At 39.7% G+C, this 22,039-nt stretch overlaps 2 protein-coding genes and 1 pseudogene across 2 annotated transcripts; 2 read left to right on the top strand and 1 right to left on the bottom strand.

Annotated features, from left to right (window-relative positions):
* Nucleotides 1-10,870: 10,870 nt before the first annotated feature.
* On the top strand, nucleotides 10,871-11,754 carry LOC122641669 (pathogenesis-related thaumatin-like protein 3.5). The gene is made up of 2 exons (XM_043834956.1): nucleotides 10,871-10,939; nucleotides 11,037-11,754. The coding sequence occupies exons 1-2, from the start codon at nucleotides 10,888-10,890 to the stop codon at nucleotides 11,699-11,701; spliced, it is 717 nt and encodes a 238-aa protein (XP_043690891.1). The 5' UTR covers nucleotides 10,871-10,887; the 3' UTR covers nucleotides 11,702-11,754.
* Nucleotides 11,755-14,912: 3,158 nt separating this feature from the next.
* LOC122641670 lies at nucleotides 14,913-15,750 on the top strand (annotated as a pseudogene).
* A 2,571-nt stretch (nucleotides 15,751-18,321) lies between these two features.
* LOC122644001 (protein POLYCHOME-like) lies at nucleotides 18,322-19,801 on the bottom strand. Its single transcript, XM_043837589.1, has 2 exons — nucleotides 19,390-19,801; nucleotides 18,322-19,009 (listed from the first exon to the last, which is right to left on the bottom strand). Exons 1-2 carry the CDS (start codon nucleotides 19,732-19,734, stop codon nucleotides 18,668-18,670), a joined length of 687 nt encoding a protein of 228 aa, XP_043693524.1. The 5' UTR covers nucleotides 19,735-19,801; the 3' UTR covers nucleotides 18,322-18,667.
* Nucleotides 19,802-22,039: the final 2,238 nt, after the last annotated feature.

Here is a 22,039-nt window from a genome sequence, read left to right as displayed (position 1 = left end):
AAGAGTACTACTGATAGGTCTTTCACTCTTTATTGAGTTTTCTTAATTCAACTTCTAATCAAATTTTTTGTAATACATACCATTTAGGAACAAACTTATTTCAATTTGTACTTGAAAAAGAAAAAGAAAAAGAAAAAAAAAATGAACAGGAGAGCAAGAGAATGGCAGTCTGAGACTTGAGAGCAAGGTTTTTTCACCCAAAAAAAAAAAGAAAAAAAAAGAGTAAAGACCAAGAGCAGGCTAGCTACCGCTCAATGCACGATAGCCACGCGAAAGCACTTGTAGTTATTGATCAATAGAAATGTTCTCTTTAAGGTGTTTAGAACAATTAATCAATAGAATTGTGTTCTTTAAGGGTTTTAAAACAATATTTTGCAAATATCTTGAATATTGGTTAATTGTCTTGAGCTTTGCTCATGGCAATCCTTCTCAATTCCCTCAATTGGGTTCTAAAGCATAGCAAATGAAGATATTTTCATTATATACTTCCTTGGTTTATGAACGTTGTGTGCTAGTCTCCCACCCCTCCCCCTCTCTCCCTCAAACTTAACTTCTTCAAGGGAAAAATACTTGGGTGTCAACAATATGTGATTTGCACGCCCACACCTCAGATTCTAGCCATATGTGACTGACACTGATTCTCTCTTTCCTTCCTGATCACATGGGTCCCATGTTGATGAAATCATTTCCTAAGCCATGATTGATGTGACATGAGAAATTCCTCCCACATTAGCAGTGCCGGAACCTTCTCCCTTTGTTAAACTATCAAAGGCTCTAGTCATTAATAATAAAGGAAAGAACACACTATTTGGTTTTGTGTGGTGCACGGCTCCTGCATCTACACATAAAACTACACAAAATGATTGGCACACCTTGGGGATTTTTATCTATCCATGGAGATACAATGACCACTTTGTGCGGCCCAATGTCTAGGGACAGGAGTGGCACATCGCACACGACAGGGTAGTGTTCTTTTCCCCTATTAATAAATATCTTGCATGTTTCATGGGTCAGGATAGATTATGCTATCCAATATTTAATGGGGTTTGACTCATCAGATGTTGAGTGTCACCAACTTCCCATTTGCTAGTGTAATAGTGATTAAAAAAAATGACAGAGATCTCACAACCTTTTTATATGTAAAGATTCACTGTAAATTTTAAAATAATTGATAAAAATGCCTTAAAAGCGAGGTTAAAATAAATAAATTTTATAGAAATGATATTAGAGCACTACCAAAGGGTTCCCTACAATGGCCTTCAAAAGTCTGTAAATAAATTCCATGGCCCTTGTGTATTTTTTAAGAGGGCAGTTGTTAGGAGTTTTATCAAGAAACCCTTCATGGTAGTGGCAGTTTCTCATTTGGAACTCATCTTTTACCAATTTCTATAAGTTTGCTGAAATTTGATCAATGAAGCACATTTAAGGTTCTCTATCACATAGACCTAAGGGTGTTAATGATCGGTTCAGTCTGGTTTTGATTAGATTTTTTTTTTAAAATTTCATATGTATTGAGTCTGACCAAAACCAGACCAATAAAGGGTCGGTCTATAAAATCCAAATTGAAACCAATAGTCTTCTAGCAGTCTCTTATTGGTTTCTTTTAACAGTCTTTTATTGGTTTATTATGGGTCCATTCGATCGGTATTGTCAGTCAGTCCGATCAATTTCAGTTTGTTGCCGATAACCCAAAATTGAAACTGAACCGATAAAAATTCGGTCCTATTTTTTTGGTTCGGTCTTGTCTATCATTATCCAAGCTATATTGGGTACCCTCTTCTCCCCGAGTAAATGATTTAAGGGGCGCTGTTCTCTGTGCCTTAGCACAGCCTGCGCCCAGGCACATGGGGGTGGGCGCAATGACCACCCTGCCCCTGCACAAGCTGCCCATGTACATGAGTACACGCTGCGCTGAGACACAGAGAACATTCTCCCATGATTTAATGACAAAACTCATAAACAAAGAAACAGTGTAAATATGAAAGTAATGAGAGGATAGGTATTTTAGTTCCCTTGAGTCACTCATGAACCAAAAAGACTAAACAGACTAAAGAGTCTCCAACAATACTGACGATATATAAAATGATGTCAGGATTCATGAATCACAGGACCATTTCCACCAAAATGTGGCTTTTCATGGACGCTAAAATCACATAAACTGCTGTCATTTGTGTGAGGGAAACAAGAAATGCTCTCACACTAAGAAATGGGGTGGTTTATGAACATCACCAACCACCCTTCCATTTTGCACGTGGGTTTTTTGAATGTGAAAATGAAAACTGAATTATCAAAAGATTAAGGAAATCTTCAAATTTCAACTTCGCGATGCAAATGGCAATGATTTTTCCTTGTTGGAGGGTTTAACTCAAAATCTTAAGGTATTAGCTGGAAAGAGCTATTCAAGTATACATAGACACCACAGATCTGAACAAATCGTGGTAACTATATGACTCTTTACACTTTCCATGTGTAAACTGAAATGAGATGTTGTCGTACATGTGAAAAAATAACACGGAGGAAAAAAATATATTAAGGGGAAAAAGTTTCCGCATGCCTAGTGTTGATTTCTATACATCATGTCATATGTTCTTTTAACGTGAAAGAGTGATGTGGTAATTCCAAGCGCTAAATTACTAGGGCATAACGTGGATCAGCCACTCTATTGTAATTATGTCACCTGTGCATACTTTTAGTCATTCTAGATTTTTTGATTTCTTGTTTGAAATTTGACATGTGAGCAAGGGGTCTTGGGATCCACTTGTTTATAGAGTTTTTTCTTTATTTGAACTTTGAATTTTGATGTGGAAGTAACTTAAAAAAGGGTCATTCTTATTGAAAATTTGCATCAGGTGGGGCAAGTCCCCGCTCACCCATGAGTAATAAAAGTCTATGATCTACCTACCACTACATTCGCCCATAATCCTTGTGATCTCATGAAAAATTTTCTCCTCAATCATTAACTTAAGGGATGAAGTTTTCCACGACGCCAGTGTATTATGATCACTCTCTCACATGGGTTTTTTTTTATTATTTTTTTCTCCTACCCTAATTATGTGGGCCCCATATAAATTATACCATTCTCCACGCCGCAATTGACCCCCACACCACACCACACCACACTGTCTTCATGTGGAATCCTTCTCTTTAACTTGTTCAACCCTTGATTTTAGTTTTGATTTCATTCATATCAATGTAAAATGGGCAAAATTGAAAAGGAGGGACATACTTTTCAAGAGTTTGTCTCATTAGAATTAAAAATATCTCATCGAAACAAATGGAGCCTCCTTATGAAAGATCCAAAGTCCAAAACTCCAACTATTCTTTGTTTTTGGCAATCAAACAATAAAACTGTCAGTGCCCAACTTTATCAAGTCTGGGTCACCCGTTCCTCCAATATCAACTACGACCTTGCTTTTGTTAGCAACCTAAAATCAAATAAGGGAAAGTTAGTATTCCTCTTGTACATAAATTTCTTTTACAATTAAGTCAGCTATTTTTTTTTTAACAATCTGGATTCCTTAGTCTAAAAAATATTTAGGGGTTTTTTTTCACGTACCTCTCCTGAGGTTTGTCTTATTTATGAAAATATTTTTCAGTTTTAGAAAATTCTGCGTGTCCCCCCTGAGGTTCTTAAAAGTGAATACCCACCCCTATTTCGTTAATTTATGTCTAATAGTGTTAAAAACAAGTGGTGAACTGATAAAAATGCCCTTCTAAGAAAAAAAAATCTGTAACTCATCTTCTCCAAATTGTTTGGGGAAGATGAGTTGTAGGTTTTTTTTAAAAATTTTTCTTGTAAGGGCATTTTTATCAATTCACCTCTTGATTTTAACACTGTTAGACCTAGACTAACAAAATGGAGGTAATCTGTTAACTGTTAGGAACCTCAAGGGGGCATGTATTTTTATTTCTTTTTAATTTATTTTTTTTTCTCAAATAATGAATAAGAAGCACTTGTAGCTCAACACACAAGGGAGTATGATCTATAGATCAGTTTAAGGCTTCGGCCTTTGGTATTGTGGGTTCGACTCCCACTAGGTGCATATTTTTTTTTATTCTTTTTAGATTCATTGTTCTTGGGGGTCACTAACTTAAGTCCACATATGGTTTTCCTTCTCTCAAATCCAATTCAAAATTATTTTCCCATAAAAAAATAAACCAACAAGGAAAGCTTCGATTTCGGGTTCTTATCCATTTCTTTAACTGGTTTGTTATTGGATTAGTTTGGATTTCGATATGTATATGTATACCAACTCATACGATAAAAAAGTGGCAACTTTTTTTTTGTCAATAAAGTAATTTATTGTATTGAAATTGATCTGATACGATCAATCCATATCAAAATCGAAGGTGACCGATAGCAACACCGATACCGTGAACTAAAACCTTGATGGTGAGGGGTTCTGTCTGTTTCACAACTTGACAATCCTTTTCTCCAATATCATGTTGGATAAGGGGATCATGATTCCTGATATTGCAATACTGAGTTTTAAATATCCTTGGTTGCGTTTGTGTTAATACAAAGTCCAGCTTTACAAAGTCAGCTTTTTTATTTTTCTTTAGCCCAAAAGTCTCAATCAAGAATAATTGCAAATATAGAAAAAAAAGGGTTAAAAAACCAAAAAGAAGTTTAGCTTTAGAACTACTTAGTGCTGCAACCAGCAATGGTGGATAAGGGGGCTTTCCCAGTTCCCACCTATATAAATAATTGGGTGTTTCATGGTTGCTGCACTTGCTGGTGCCTGGTGTGGGGCTCTCTGTTATCATTTGTTTCTGGAGTAACAAAAGGCTTTGTTCACATTCAGCTACTCATCATTGTCCTCATAAAACAACCTTTCTATATATGATCATTTTCTGATACATGTTGCCGTGGCCGGTGGCCGGTGGCCGGTGGCCGGTGGCCGGTGGCTCGTGGGCAAGTCAAGAAAAACCTTTATACTTTATACTTAAATATCAATTCCGATGCTAATTCATTCTTGATCTCTAAAGTTCAAGGCTATTCTGGCCGATTCCACTTACTTGAACCATGCATCCTAAGTGGTTAAAAAAACACAACTCATTTGGGGCTGGGCTTTACTAGCAACCCATGTATGGAAGTGGGCTTCCTTTTCTTGATTTGTTAAGGTTCATTTGGGTTGAAAGTTGAAAGAACTTTATCTACCTTTAAATCATTCCATATTTGGTTATTAAATCTTACTTTACTTTGCATCCATTTTCCTTTGATTTAAAATGTAAAATAAATATGGGTGGGTGGTAGCAACAGGTACGTCGAAAAAACTTATTTTCACGTTTTTTGACGTTAACCGTACATTTGGCATGAAGCAATCTAAGCCATCAATTGATTTTCTTCTTGTCACCAGTTCTTAATTTTTTCGGTGACAGTTTTATAGCCATTATCGTTGCTCGCCCTCGGCCCTTCCCTGCCTCTTTCTCTCGCTCTCTCTCCTCCGTCGTTGCAAACCCACAGCACCTTGCTCTATCTCGCCAATTTCCCATTCTCTATTAAAGTACGGAAAATTGTTATAATGAAGTTCTTGTATGCAGCGAGCCAGAGAGAGATACTTTTTTGGGCTTACGCATTGGGGGAATTTCTCCCTATATTTTGCAGGCTCCGACACATACTTGGTTCCTCTTAGTTTCCATAAGATTTTGAACAAGTTGAAGGCCGTCACCAGGGCTTAAACATCAGCCCTTAAGCCATTCTGTGGGCTCCCTTCTGCAAGTGAAGAGCTGATAACGTTGATTCATTTTGATCTTCCATCAATCCAACCCACCCTACATTTGCGCCTCCAGACTATACTCCTCATCAACGCCAAGATCGAAAGAGTTTGGCAGCAAATTTGCTATGTTGTCGTCATCATTATCAATGCAGTTCGCTGATGAAGCTCGCCTCTTCCTGATGTTGGTAAAGCTAGTAGTCACCGAACCATGTAGAGGTCTTCACCAACTCCCACCACTCTGCAGAAAAAGCCTCTACTTGGCGGAAGGCTGTTGGAGGCATTGGAACGAAGAAAGAGGCATCTGGGTTTAGCGTTAATGTTCATCCAGAAGCTAACTGACCAAATTACCATTATCACAGAGACTACACCTTGGTCCAGTAAGAATCTCACGAAATTAGGCTTCGAAAAAATAACCATCAATAATTTTCGAATACTACCTATTCCATATGCAGTCATCTCCTAAAGACCCAAGCATATATCAAAAAGCTTGCAGCTCTCACTAAGAAATCACAGTCCTTCATACTCTAAAAACGAATAGAATAAGAGAATCAAAATCAAGGAAGAAAACCATATCGACAAGAAGCAAAAAAAATGAAGTACAAATCTAATAAAAAGCGATGACATTAGGGAAAAAAAAACTCGATTGATGAAGAAGGCAAAAGGAGAGAGAGAGGCTGCCGGGTTTGCAATGGAGAGGAGAGAACAGAGAAGAGAAGAGAGGGCAGGGCAGGGCGGGAGATGGAGAGGTACGGAGAGTGGAGAAAGATCACCGCAGCCGGTTTTAGGTAAATAGTACAACGACTGAGATTTGAAGAGACTAAATCAACAGATATCAATTGAAGAACGTCCTGTCAAGCTATTATTACGTACGTACCGCCACCTTTTAGTCAATAAATATTACATGTAAAATGTATCTTTACTAGATATGGTAAGAAATTTAAGTAGTTTATACAATCACATGGGGAAATGATTAAAAAAGTTCATTTTTTAAGTATGAAAATTTCACTTCCCTTCCCTTTAATTCCCCTTGCAACCAAACGGAGCCTTTCTATAAAAAAAATATAGGAAAAAATTCTCTAAGTTCTCTATTAGGGAGTGTGGCCTATGCCAGCACTCCCATGAGTCTATCTCTCTCCTCCCCATGTGAAAAGACATCTCTACCCCCTTGTTTTGAGGAGGAGAGAGATAGACACATGCGCCACACTCCCGGACAGAGAACTACTTCCCCAAAAATATATATATATTTGGGTTGAAACTCCAAAATTTTGATGATAATAGTAGTGGGCCTAGGCTTCACTCGCAACCCATACAAAGGGCTGGGCCTATTCATCGGGATCAATGTTTTGTGCATGTTGAGATGTTGAGAGTTATAAAGGTAGTCCCACCATGGTTTTGAAAAATGGTATCAAATTGGCCACCCAATCGTTGGTGTCGATTGTGCCTGATACCAATACCTACTTGATCTTGTATCAGTGGAATGATTCTAAGTTGGGGTAAATCTGTCCAAAAATTGATTTTTTAATCGAAACATGAGAACAAAGTCATCTGTTTCAACTTTCAACCCAATATGGTAGACTGTATTGGTATTGATGCTGATCCTAATACTTGTTTTTTAAAATCGTGAGTTCCATAGCGGTTAAGTTCGGTCTGTTGAGCGTTAGCAGTGTTTGAGGTTTATTTGTTGTCATTGTTGGCAACTGTACATTAGTGATGTTGGAAGTGTAAGAAATGAATTTGGAATAGTTGCATATGTTTTTGGTATGATTTTGATGCCCAAGGGCATTTGGTAATTCTACTCGGGCCTTAATTGGGTCCCTTTGTTGATGGATTGATTGGTTTCATGGTGGTTGCAATGGTTCAGCATGGGATTTTATTGAAATGACATGTATTTTAGTGTTTAAAAGTGAGTGGGGCCCACTAGGGCCTGATGAAGTGGCAGCATTTGTTTGGATGATGTGGCAAAATATTAAGGCCACATGACCTTTTGAAGCAGTGGCAAGGCCACTTGGGGAGAAGAGGTTTGAAAATTTACGGTGAAAGCAGCACCTGGGCAGCATCAAGGGCCCTAGGGCCCTTCACGTGGGCGGCACATGGCCACACAGGCCCATGGTGCATGGGCAGCAAAAGGCCATCAAGGGCTAGGCATGTAGCAGCCGCAGCAGCAAGGGGCATGGCCCCCACGAGCACTGGGCAGCATGCCCGCAAAGGCCCTCGTGCGCGCGGCTGGCCATGCCAGGCTATTGCTTAGCTTGGCGTGATTCTCATGCCTTACAAATTTTTTAAGGCTTTTTCCCTATGGGAACTTTGGGCCTGCCTCTCTAAATAATAGAAATCCATTTGTTAACACTAGTTCTTTTTTTTTTTTTTTCTGAAAATGAATCGGGATAGGAAAAATTGTTGAGAAATAAAAAAAGAAAAAGAAAAAAAGAAGTTACAATTCGAACCTTCTTTGTACCCTAAATAACAAGAAGAACCAAAATAGGAAAAGTTGATGAGAAATAAGGGGGAAAAAAAAGTTACAATTTGAAACTCTTTAATGAACATATGGTTAATTTGATGGGCAAAATAGTAGGTTCAAATAAAACACCACTTCCAATGCAACTTCAACCACCACCACTGATGTTGGTACTAACGCCTCCATGCTACTACCACCTCCTCTACGATCGTCAGCACCATCACCACCACCTCCACGATCGCCACCACCATCACCACCACTGCAATGACATTTTTTAAAATTTATAAAAGTTCAATAAACAAAAATTTTTGTGCATAATAAATGTGTTTCTATTTGTCTCTTGGCCTAGAAATCAAAATTACTATGTGTTATCGATCGTATTTTTTTTTTTTTTGTCAAAAAATTCAGACCAATAACAAAAATATAGAAAATCATTTCTAGAATAAAAACAAGGCCTAGAAGCAAAAGTGTTCATGTAGGCCCTTTATGTACCAATTTCCTACAAACAATGAAAGATTCAATTTGGGTTATAATTTGCAAAAGTCGGCAGGGGCAAAAAGTAAAATTGAAAACGCGGTGGGAGCCGTATGCAAATTGCACGGGGCTGCGTGCAAATTTAAGAATTTGATCGATTTGAAGTGAATGGGTCGGATTAGCCACGTAGAGTGTGATTCCGATCGAATGGATTCCATTAATGGGACTGCGTCAGATCCAGGAGCGATTTTATTGGTTGAGTGGAAATGAACCTCAGTAAGCCGCGATTTATTGAACGCTTGTTTGGATCGAGTTTGCCATGGTGACATCCAGCTCATCAGCATTAAAGGGACTTTCAATTCTGAATTTCAAACGTCAATAAATATCTAAGGCTCTTGTTACCTCAGGCTCAGTGTATTGCAGCGTATGATAAGCATTAAAGTTGCTTTCGACGTTTGAATTTTAATTGCCATCAATAAATATCCAAGGTTGTTACCTCAGTGTATTCCACCGTACTATTTACCTTTTTTCAAGATGCCATTGATTAAAATATGATTGGTCGTGTAAGTTATTCTTCCATGTGCAATGTCACATCTAACAACTGTATCAGGGCTGAATCTTATTCTATGGAGCGTCAGTGTAATAACTTGGGTCTGATAGATTCTATTTTATTAATTGTTACTCATTGATCTTCGCATGTTAGAGATAATAACATCTAGTGGCTATAATGATTAAAGCCGCCGGAAATCCTGAAGATCCGACGACTCCTGTGACAGCAGATAGTGTAGTGATGCGTGGAGTGTAATTACTTTAAGGGGCGTTGTTCTCTGTGCTGCAACGCAGGCTGTGCCCAGGCACATGGGCCTAGCCTGCCACTCAGGGGGCAGGGTGGTCATTGCGCCCACCCCCATGTGCCTGGGCAAAACCTGTGCTACGGCACAGAGAACAACGCCCCTTACTTTAAATACTGAGTTTCTATTTGTCACTGAAATGGTCTAAAATTACAAAATACCCCTCAACTTATGTTGGCCATAACTTGTTCATTTCAACTCGGATTTGGGTGTTCCAAGTTGCATCTTCACATTAGATGTGCTTGAAGGAACTCGTGTGCTCAAGAATGCGTTTTGTGAGGGTTTTTTATGTTAAATGTTTTTAGGTGTTTGGATGGACTTGAAGATGGCTTGAGATCATCATTTTGAAAGGTCTATGAGCATTGCTTTAATTTGAGCTATGGGGATGACATTGAGCTTGTATCTTCAAGTGGCTAGTATACTTAGATGAATTCCCTCTGACCCTCTTTTGTAGATGAGGTTGTGTAATGATGATATATGCCTAGTGAATCACATTGGGATTGAGATTCTAATTTCCACCACTTTATTGCATTGTAATATCTTTGTGAGTAGTTGGTTAATAAAAAGCCTAGAACGATTAGGTATTCACAGTTGGGGTTGTGAGTGTTTAGGATAGTTGCCCTTCGTCTTTGTACGATCAAGGATGCGAAACCATTTATGTTGCTGCAACATTAGAGAGTACTCGTGCAAATGTGAAAGCCAACATGGGTATTGCACCGTGGATGTAGGTTTATTGTTGAACCATGTATATTTGTGTGTTGTGATTTATTTCTTGTATCTTGTGAAGTGTCGTGGTGGGTGCAGAGTGGGTGTGTTACTTCCAGTTGGTTTAACCAATTTTAGTGGAAGGCAAAATACACACAAATTATTGTTGGCAAATATATAGAGTGTCCCAACCAGTGCTGTTTTCAGGTTATTTGAATCAGCTCTTGGTAGCCCGTTGTGTGTATTTGAGTTGTGGTGACCATCAATAGTGTTTTTTTAAAACGTTTTTTAGTGACTATTGATTCACCCCATCTCAATAGTGAAGCCTAGTACAAAAGGCCTTTGGTGACTTCATATACTTGGGAAGTTCTCTCTATTTAATGCCTTTTAAGTCTTGGGTTAGACCCTCCAACAGTGCAGACCAATATAAAACTCTGAGTAGTTCACTCATCAAAGCTGTAACAATCGGCAATAAGCTTATAGTTTTCAACAATAGATTAACACTGAGATTTCTATCATTCTTTCTTCTACCCTCCAATTAGAAAGATTTGTTTCAACCAATCACGCAAAGGGCAACTCCTCCTCCTCCTCCTGACTACAATACCATCTATTTAAAGCTCTCCTTCCTTGTTACATAATAAAGACTACTACTTCTCTCTCCTACTTGCAAATACTTTCTCCCATGGCCTTGTGGTATCTTCTTCACCTCTCCCTTCTCTCTTTCTCTCTCTCAGGTAAGTTTCAAATCCTTCTTTATCAACTTCTGTGGGATATCAATAATTTTCTGTTTCATATATTGTTTTTGAGTTTCAATTCTGGTTTCTGATGCAGGTACCCGAGCAGCTGTTTTCACATTAAAGAACAATTGCAGGACCACAATATGGCCCGGCATCCAACCAAGCTCTGGTAAACCTGTCCTAAACAATGGTGGATTAGAGGTAAAACAAGGGCAATCTGTGAATATCTCTGCACCGATCGGGTGGTCAGGCCGTTTCTGGGGTCGACGTGGATGCTCTTTCGATGATTTCGGCGAAGGAACCTGTCTTACAGGGGACTGTGGGGGTGTCTTGCAATGTGCTGGTGCCGGGGGAGTGCCACCAACCACACTTGCAGAATTCACCCTTGATAGTCCAATGGATTTCTATGATGTCAGCCTTGTCGACGGCTATGACCTTCCGGTCTCAATTGTTCCCGTCGATGGTGGTTCCGGCGAATGTAAGCCAACCAAATGCGTCTCAGACCTGAACCGGAACTGCCCTAGAAGTCTGCAAGTGAGGAACAAGAAAGAGGTGGTTGCATGTAAGAGTGCATGCATGGCTTTCAACACCCCTCAGTACTGTTGCACAGGGGAATTTGGGTCTCCAAATACATGCAAGCCAAGTAATTACTCCATGGCCTTCAAGGCCTCTTGCCCAACTGCATACAGCTACGCATATGATGATGCCACCAGCACTTTTACATGCAAGGGAGCTAACTATTTCATCACATTTTGCTAATTCCATAGCTTTCTTTTTGGGTATACTATAGTATGAACTGAGAATATGAAATACATATATTTCATATCTGGCTCCGTTTGTTTCTATGTAAAATTTTATCTGAAAATTTGTACGTGATAAATGATTTTACTTTCTAAATGTAAAATTTTATATGTTGAAATTTTTTTCATTTTCTAGAGTCATATCATGAAGATGTTTAAATATACTCTTACCTATTGAAAGCCAACGAATCTACAATCGCACGGGTGGGGGGGAGACAAATGGTGCCTTAATATGGCACAAATATGACCAAGAGAATCAAACTCATGACTTCTTGGAAGCTAAGCACTTCAGCTAGTAAGCCTCCAATCAACTGGGCTAGCGACTGTTCAATCATATCCTACATTCCTATCACAACGCAACCCTCCTTTTTTAACTCCAAGTAGAAAACCTCTTCCCGTGATAAGATGGATTAAAGAAACAACTAACCATTTAGCATAACAGCGAGAAAAATAAGAAAAATTGACAGCCAAAAAAAAATATTTGGAGTCTTCAATCACATGGTTGATCCTGCAATCCTTTCTTCCAACTGTTATGATTTAAAAAGTGGTAATTTTTTGTCTCTTAAGAATGGAGTTTTATATTGGGAACTAAAAACCTTGATAGTGGGGGGCTTCTGTCTCTTTATACCACTTGACAACCCTTTCCTCCAATGTCATGTTTGGATAAGCGGATCCTGATATTTGCAATTAGCAATTTACATGTATTTTCCTTAAAGTTAGGTTTAATTACAAGAAACCCTCTGTTGTTTGAATAATTATATTCGTATCCACGAAGGTTGACGGTGTTAGTTTTGAGAAGTAAAAGACAACTTTGCCTCTTCTTTCTTCTTTTTTCGATCTTCTTCCTCCTCCTGCAACTGCTGCCGATCCCACCTCTCATCCCTGCCACCACCTCTATTGTGGGTTCCACGGGGCTTGATCCAATATGTGTATTGAGTAGGAGTTCGCTATTTAATTTGTGCACAAGTCTTCAATCTCCATTGTTGGCTCCCACAGAATCTCACCAGGAAGAATGATGGAGCTCTGTATCGAGGAGCAGAACAAAGCTCAACCCTGAAGGGTTTTTGTGCTCTTCATTCTGGGTTTCTTCATGGTGCTCAAGTCAGCCTCAGCTTTTGTAAGATGGATTTACATCTACTTCACTCTGCATCTTAATTTTGCTGGCCCTAAAATAGGAACCAGCTCCAGCACGCATTAGACAGCTGAACGCGCTGAAGAGGATCTAATGTTTAAAGACCCAACCGGGTGGCCGGAGAAGAAAGAGATGAGATGGAAGATGAGGTTAGAACGATGGATAGTTGAGGAGATGAGTTTGGGTTTTATAATGTATGGGTAAAAAGGTAAAACTACACTAATGAAGGATAATATGGTCATTTATGAATTTTTTGTTTCAATTTAACAGATTGGGATTATTTGTAACTCCCACCATAGTCCAGGCCTCCAGGGGAGGTACATGTAATTGTTCAAACAACAAGGGTTGCTTCTTGTTATTGGACCAAACTACAGGAAAGGAAAGGTACATGTAAATTGCTCTGAGTTTCAAATCCTTGGTTGCATTTGTGTTAATCCAAAGTCAGGTTTTTTGTTTTGTTTTGTTTTGTTTTGTTTTGTTCAGCCCAAAAGTCTCATTCAAGAATAATTGCAAAAATAGAAAAAGGTTTCAATACCAAAGAGAAATTTAGCTCTAGAACTGCTTAGTGCTGCAGCCAGCAATGGAGGCTAAAGAGGCTTTCCCAGTTCCCACTTTTCACCTATAAATAATTGGGGAGTAAATTGCACTAACCTTTCCTGATCTTTCTGACAATTACATAAACCTCCCCTGCATTTTTGATTGGATGATTTACTCATAATTGGGTGTTTCATTGTTGTTGGTGTCTGGTGTGGACTCTCTGTCATCACTTTTTGCTGAGTGACAAAAGGCTTTGTTCACATTCAGCTACTGATTATTGTCCTCGTAAAACAACCTTTCTATATATGAAGCTTTTCTAATACATGTTGGCATGGCCAGTGGTGTGTGAACAAGTGAAGAAAAACCGTTATACTTTATACCTATATATATCGATGCCAATGTTGTTCGATTCAAATCAGCTAATTTGTTCTGAATTTCTAGGGTTCAAGGCTATTCCGGCCGATTCCATTTACTTGAATCATGCACCCAAATGCTTAAATGTATGTATCTCTGTATAATAATTGTTATACGTGAGGATTTCAAGCTTCACTGATCCTAAAATAATAAAGGATGGAGATCAGGGTAGTAACTAGTAAAGCAGATCCTCCTTTTATTATTTACACAGTATGTAATGAGAGCCTAAGACTCTCCAATTATTTAAGCTCCTCTGGATCTGGGCTTTAGTAGCAAACCCATGTATTGTTGCGGGTTTCATTTTCTTTACATTTGGGTTGAAACTCCAAAAATTTGATGGTAATAGTAGTGGGCCTAGGCTTTAGTAGCAACCCATATAAAGGGCTGGGCCTATTCATGGGGATCTATGTCCTCTACATGTTGAGGTGTTGAGAATTATAGAGGTAGTCCCACCATGTATTCGAAAAACGAGATCGAATTGGCCACACCATTGGTGTTGTTCGTGGGAATGATATGGTTGTGCCTGATACCAATACCTGTTTCATCCTGTATTAGGGGAATGGTTCTAAGTTGGGGCAAATCTGTTCAAAAAAACTATTGTTTTTTAATTGAAATATGAGGACAAAAAATCGAGAATGGATCATCTGCATATACGTGCAGGTGAACGTACACCTCTGAACCAATCATATGTTTATCTTGTTTTCATAAATATCCTTCCTTCCATTGTAAACGGCAAAAATAGGACAGTTGGTTTGCCTGTTTCAACCCAATATAACCGATCAGTATCATAAGTGTAACAAGGGTTAAGTTCAGTCCTTGGTGGCTTCATAACAGTGCAGAATATAAAACTCTGGGCAGTTCACTCATCAAAGCTGTAACAATCGGCAATAAGCTTATAGTTTTCAACAATAGCAAAACACTAAGATTTCTATCAATTCTGTCTTCTACCCTCCAATTAGAAAGACTTGTTTCAACCATTCACGCAAAGGGTAACTCCTCCTCCTTCACTGACTACCATCTATTTAAACCTCTCATCCATCCTTGTTAGAGAACAGACACTCCTCTGTCATACTTGAGAAGGCCTTCTCCCATGGCCTTGTGGTATCTTCTTCACCTCTCCTTTCTCTCTTTCTCTGTCTCAGGTAAGTTTCAATTCCAACCTCTTTCCTCTATCAACTTCTGTGGGATATCATTTTCTGTTTCATATATTGTTTTTGAGTTACTATTCTGTTTTCTGATGCAGGTGCCCAAGCAGCTGTTTTCACATTAAAGAACAATTGCAGGACCACAATATGGCCCGGCATCCAATCAGGCTCTGGTAAACCTGTCCTAAGCAATGGTGGGTTAGAGCTAAAACCAGGGCAATCTGTGAGTATCAATGCACCGGCCGGGTGGACGGGCCGTTTCTGGGGTCGGCGTGGATGCTTTTTCGATGATTCCGGCAAAGGAACCTGTCTTACCGGGGACTGTGGCGGTGTTTTGCAATGGGCTGGTGCCAGGGGAGTGCCACCAACAACACTTGCAGAATTCACCCTTGATAGCCCAATGGATTTCTATGATGTTAGCCTTGTCGATGGCTATGACCTTCCGGTCTCAATAGTACCCGTCGGTGGTGGTTCCGGCGCTTGTAAACCAACCAAATGCATCTCAGACCTGAACCAGAGCTGCCCTAGAGGCCTGCAAGTGAGGAACAAGAGGGAGAAGGTGTTTGCATGCATGGCTTTCAACACCTGTACTGTTGCACAGGGGAATTTGGGTCTCCAAATACATGCAAGCCAAGTAATTACTCCAAGGCATTCAAGGCCTCTTGCCCAACTGCATACAGCTACGCATATGATGATGCCACAAGCACTTTTACATGCAAGGGAGCTAACTATTTCATCACATTTTGTTAATTCCATACCCCCTTTTTGGGTATATTTTGGTATGAAATACATATAGTTCATATTTGTATCCAGATCGTCTACAGCCTGCTGCCCGTAGCGGTCATAGCAGCGCACTAATGAGGCGAGGCATAATGACCACCTTACCCCCACTCGGATAAGGCGCTCGGACAGGGGTAAGGCGATCATTACGCCTCACCTCATTAGTGCACTGCCATGGCCGCTACGGGCAGGCAGGCCGTAGATGATCAGGATCCTTCATATTTCACAGCTTGGCATAAGGGTGTCTTGGTCGGTTTGGTATGTTACCGGGCCTACCTGAAACCAAACCATGAATGAAGTTCCCGTTTCGGTCTGATTTCTTATCGGTTTGTAATCGGGCTACTATTGGGTTCACTCAGATTCGGTTTTGGTTTTACATGTAAACATAAGGAAATCAATGGAAAATTTCAGCTTTCTTTTCTTGAGGGGGGGGGGGTTTCAGTTTCTTATCAGGTTGCCGATCCGCCTTGGTTTTTTATCACATTCGGTAGGTCTGATTTGATTTCAATTTCTAATGCCCTAAACCAAACCGATAACGTACATTCAGTTTGGTCCAAGCTAAGCCGGTTGTTTCATCTGGTCCAACTAGTTAGGGGTAAACTTTGCCACCCTTAGTTTGCAGATGAATAAGAAAGCCTCAGAAAATTAAATTTGCTTAACCTATTCAACTGTTTTTATTAGTGGTAAGTCTGGTAGTTATGACTTCGATTTCCCGCTGGGTTTTTGGTGGTTCATGGTAGTTGTATATTTGTATTAGTTTGTAAGACTAATTGCAAGAGGAATGATTATGAATTCATGATAATATTATATCTTCATGCAAGTGACAAATGTGAACCTTAATATATATTGGACTGATATTTGTTGCACATCTGTGATCTAGATTTTCAAACAAATTTCAGTATTTCACCAACCAAAGACCTACCTGTTGGGCAATCAGAAGCTTCCTAGTCTTCGTTGAAACTCGTCTTCCATGCTTACCATAGACAGATTAGCACGGAAATTGCATAAGATGTTTTCTCACACCTGATGAGGCATCTTTTTCTGTTTTGAGTCATGGCTGTCGAGGAGCCTTTTCCCTCAAAAGGGTCATCCCAAAGAAAGGGGTTAAAGGCTTAAAAAGCCATCAAAAAGGCCACATTCCAGCACAGGGAAAGGCACTAAAAAATGGGCATGAATTACTTAATTCATGAAGACATAGTTTAGCAAAATTTCAACTTGAGGCATGCATGTTCCAAGTTTGAAACATAGTTCAGAAACATTTGGTAATGCACAGGTTCTTGATCAGAGTTCTTCAATTGCTGATGGATCCTGGAAACTTAAAAAATGAGGAAGACATTATGTATGCTATACTAACCACATATCACTCAAGAGCAGTGAATTTTAGGTGCCAAACAAGGTGATGGCATGATCCAGGCTCTCAATTTCTCTCCCACTCAAAATACTTTCTTGGTCACGCAGAATCTTTTAAATGAACAAAGTTCAGAGACAGATCCTTACTGAAACGGTTTCCTTCCATCCCCAGTAAAATGCTGTATAACAGATATATATAATCATCAAATTTTATCAATTCCTACCATAGAAAACCTCCTAAATGGAATATTTTGGATGCTAGACCCAGGATCCAAAACTCATACAACCTCCCTGTTCATAGATAACATTTCTAGTATAAATTTCCTAACTAGTAGTCTTCTCAGAGTTCACCATATCAACCTTTACAACCCATTCAGTCATGTGCAGAAAGCTCACAGTTTGCATCACCATTGCACGGGCAGCAGATGGGGTTTACTAGCACTTGTATTGATAGATTTGATGACAAAGAGGCATAACCATTAGATCCATCACATTGCTGCAGAGACAAAATTGGAGACAATCATTTTTGTCCACATCCCTTCCAGGTGGAAACATCAACTGTCAAATATTATTTGCTGCAACCCAATTTGTTCAGCAGCTACCTAATAGGAACACTAAGAATCCATTAAGATTCAAGAACAATATTGATGGGTATTTTTACACAAACTTAAATCGGACCAACAGCCAATCTGTTCAACAGGATGTAAACTACTTGAGAAAAATCAGTCCCATTAGTGTTCATGCTGCAAAAGCCTGAAGCCAGTATCTTATGAATGGAATGATATTGAAGACCATGATTTCCATTAGATCCATCACATTGCTGCAGAGACAAAATTGGAGACAATCATTTTTGTCCACATTAGCCAGTTTCTCACTTTCCCTTCAAGGTGGAAACATCAACTGTCAAATATTATTTGCTGCAACCCAATATGTTCAGCAGCTACCTAATAGGAACACTAAGAGTCCATTAAGATTCAAGAACAATATTGATGGGTATTTTTACACAAACTTAAATCGGACCAACAGCCAATCTGTTCAACAGGATGTAAATTACTTAAGAAAAATCAGTCCCGTTAGTGTTCATGCTGCAAAAGCCTGAAGCCAGCATCTTATGAATGGAATGATATTGAAGACCATGATTTTCATGAACTATATCATGAAACCAAGCACTATCTCAATGGAAAGGAAAAGCCACAAAAGAAACAAAAATAGCGCAAAAGATCACCTATTTTTATTGAATGATGTTAAAAATCATACATGGCCTAAGAATTTCTCAAGTGATGAAGAGGAAATGCCCCTATTTACATTGTTACAAAATAATGTCTACTAGTAGTCCTAAGTCAAGACCCTCAGCCCATGACATTGAGAAGCAGAACCTGCCTACTAACGCTACAGAAGACCTTCAGCAGAAGACATTAATGGCCTAAAACAAATCAGAAGAAGAAAAAAATCTTATCTACCCAATAGATCAACTTCAAAGGCTAAAGTAGAAGATCATCAGAAGATGATCATAGCCCTTCTCTCACCTCCCCAGCTTCCTTCCCTTCCCTGCCCATGCTCTATTCAGTCATCTCATTGACATTAATGTGTGCACCTTCTTTTGTCTTTCCAGCTTTCTTGCGCTGCGGGAACATTCATGTTTCCTGAATTCTTCTATCACAACCTTCTCAACTTGCTCAATGGAGTCGAGAAGCTTCTTCTGTGGGGTGATGAAATCAGATCCTTCCGCATTCTTGCTATCAAAGTTCTGCAGAACCATTGATTGGTGACTACTAGAAGGCATGCAGGGCTTCACAGCTTTTTCTGGGTTTGGAGTTTGCAGATTTGAATTGTGCTCGAGGGGAGCAGGCAAAGGGGTGTGGAGTTGAGCGGGCTCAGGCTCTATATGATGGGACCTCCTCTCAATGGCCTAAAGGAACAACAAAAGCAAGCTCTGTTTTAGATCCACAAGGGACAGTAAAGAGAGAACGAACAGACTCATGAATTTGGATCATAGCTACACTTCTGTGAAATACCCATCTAGTTTTTGCACAAGATTACACTTCATAATCTTATCCAAAGAATTTGGTAGAAAAAGATCAACAGTTCTTCCCGAGATTAGTGAAGGACCAAATCTAGATTTTACAGCAACAGATCCAGATTACCATGAAATTGAAGCAAGAAACCCAGAAAGGCAGAGGAATCCAATAGAAGGCAAAGAAAAATAAATGGCGGTTCATTTGAAGAATTACAAGAAACCTAATTAAACCTTCCACTCTAAAATCGAACAGAAACTGAGAGAGAACTTACTAGCACAATCTCTGTGATGTCACGAAGAGGCCTCCTCGGGTACCAAGAAGGCAACGGACTATTATTCGTGGCACGACCGCGGCCTCGCTGAGCTGACCCTCCTCTACGGCCTCGTTGAACTTTGTTTGCGGTTGGCCCTCGCCGCCGGGTGGAAGCAAACAAATTCCTACCATCAGTGGTCCTTGATGATGAGACGAACAAATTCCTCCCATCAGGCCTTGAAGGCGAAGCAGTAAACCCCCTCTGTGGTCCGGTATCTTGTGGGATACCTGCACCCCATCGACGAGTAACGAATAGCAACTCGATCGGGTCCGGCCTTACTATTCTGTCTCTGGGTTCCGGCATTATTCTCGTGACCTGAAAAATGGAAGAAAATCATCATAACAACAGATTAACAAAAGAATCCACTCGGTTCTCCGACGACCCAAGAATCAGATTTCCGTAAACAGATTAGAACCGATTGCTGAAGAGAAAGAGAAGATTGAATTGATGTTACCTTTCAGGTATTGGGAATTCAGGGATCTACTTCCTTTGGAGGAGAGGAGAAGAGGGTTTCAAATTCAGCGTTACAGAGCCTCTCTGCATTGGAAGAAGCGGAAGAGCTAAAAAATGACCTCCGTTGTGAGAGGCTCGCTCAGTGGCGAATTGATGAGATTTAAAATTTCAAAAAAAAGAAGCGGCCAAAATCTTGAAACTTCAAAAAAAAAACACATGAAAAAGTTGAGCTTAGCTTACTTAATCATGGTTAAACATAAAAGCATTTCGCTGACCAATCTTTCCACCCGAGGATCGATAAGCTAGATTGATTGGCCGATCTATGCTAAGGATCAAACCTGCTATGTCCTCTTTTTTCATGCAGACACAAGGGTCTCAATATGTTGGTTCGATCCGGTCTGGTTGGTTTGAACTAATTTTGGTCTAATATCGGACCAAACCATTAAGCTGAATTTTCGATTTTGGTTAGTTTAGACTTTGGTCTGGGTTTTAATTAACTTTTTATCGGGTTATTATCAGTTCGATACTGATTTCATTCTAGTTTGAACTAATTTTGGTCTAATACCGGCCCTAACCATTAAGCTGAATTTCGATTTTGGTTAATTTAGACTTTGGTCTGGGTTTTTATTAATTTATTTTTATCGGGTTATTATTGGTCCGTTATGGATTTGTGTCTCACCTATTGAAGCCGAAGCAATTCAGGAAGTGGTGCTCTTGGCTCGTAACTTTCAGACTACTTCTATGGTTGTATCTTCTGGTTGTCTACCTATTATCATAGCTCTTAATGGGGTTGATTAGTCCCTTGACTGGGCTACAAGGGCTACTGTCGATGATATTGTCTCACTTTCTAGTTTCTTTTCCTTCGGATACTTTTTTCCTTATATATCTTGCAACTATGGTAGGGAGGCTCACTTTGTGGCAAAGGGTGACTATCTCATGATTGTTGCCATCCCCCCTCCCCCCCATCCTTTTCCTTATATATCTTGCAACTATGGTAGGGAGGCTCACTTTGTGGCAAAGGGTGATTGTTGCCATCCCCCCCCCCCCCCCATCCTTTTCCTTTTCAACTGCATTTGTTATGCACTTTAGCTTGATTTCACATTCTAGAATGAAACAAAGTAGTTGTTTTTATCATCCTAGAATGCCAAATCAACCTAGAATGCATTAAAAAAATGCATACCAAAAGCAACAGAAGTGAAGAGTGCTCTTTTGAAGATTTATAAAAAGAATTCAACTCACACTTTTGGTCCAAACTTGTTTTCCTTTCTGATAGAGATATTATTTTTAGTAGACAATGAAGAACACAATAGTAAATTCAATACATGATTGGTTATGGCTAAGATGGGATTAAAACTTTACATGTGGCTAATTCAATGGTTGAGTACTCATCCAACAATTGGTTTGACTATATCAATCCTCCACATGGCTCCTAGTGGTGGACTATGAAGGAAAGGTTTCTCTTCACATGTTGTTGAAAAGCTTTTTTCTGTTATAATAATACATTCGTGTTTAGTTTATAATATTACAGGGAAGTGGTTCTTTGTCCGGAAGCATGACCTACGCCAGTGTTCCCTATGTCTATCTCTCTCCTCCCCCAAACAAAGAACAGAGATGTATTTTTACATGAGAAGGAGAGAGATAGACACATGGGAGCACTAGCATAGGCCACACACCTAAACAAAGTTCTCCAATAATATATTATAGGGAGAGGGATTGCTATGACGCTAGAGTACAATTTTTCACTAATGAGAGGGTGAGAAATCGAATCATCCACTAGGGAGTGGGTTTTAATGAAGAGAGTGTGTGTGAGGTCCTCAGGTGGGATGTTAGTCTTTTTCCTATATTATAATAGGCAAAACTTGTTTGCGCAGCCCACATCTTTTTCTTGGGTGGGAGGGGATGGAAAATTATCTCCTCCAGACTGTCTGGCCAATTCCTCAGTTCCTCTAATAGGGGGTGGTGGACCCCACCCGAGCAGAGTGTTTGGGCAGGGGTAGGGTGGTCATTTCAGCCCCCCCCCCCCCCCCCCTTGTTAGAGGAACTGGGGAACTGGGCCGGACAAGGAACTGGAGGTGATAAAGATCAGGGAGGGGATACCAAGACAGCACCACCCTATGGAATTTTTATCCTCTCAAATGCAGTGCACTGGGACCAA

Source organism: Telopea speciosissima, chromosome 10 (assembly GCF_018873765.1).
Source record: "Telopea speciosissima isolate NSW1024214 ecotype Mountain lineage chromosome 10, Tspe_v1, whole genome shotgun sequence".
Taxonomy (NCBI): Eukaryota; Viridiplantae; Streptophyta; class Magnoliopsida; order Proteales; family Proteaceae; genus Telopea; species Telopea speciosissima.
Note: the sequence above shows the minus strand (reverse complement) of the source record. Positions and strands in the feature narration are given on the sequence as shown.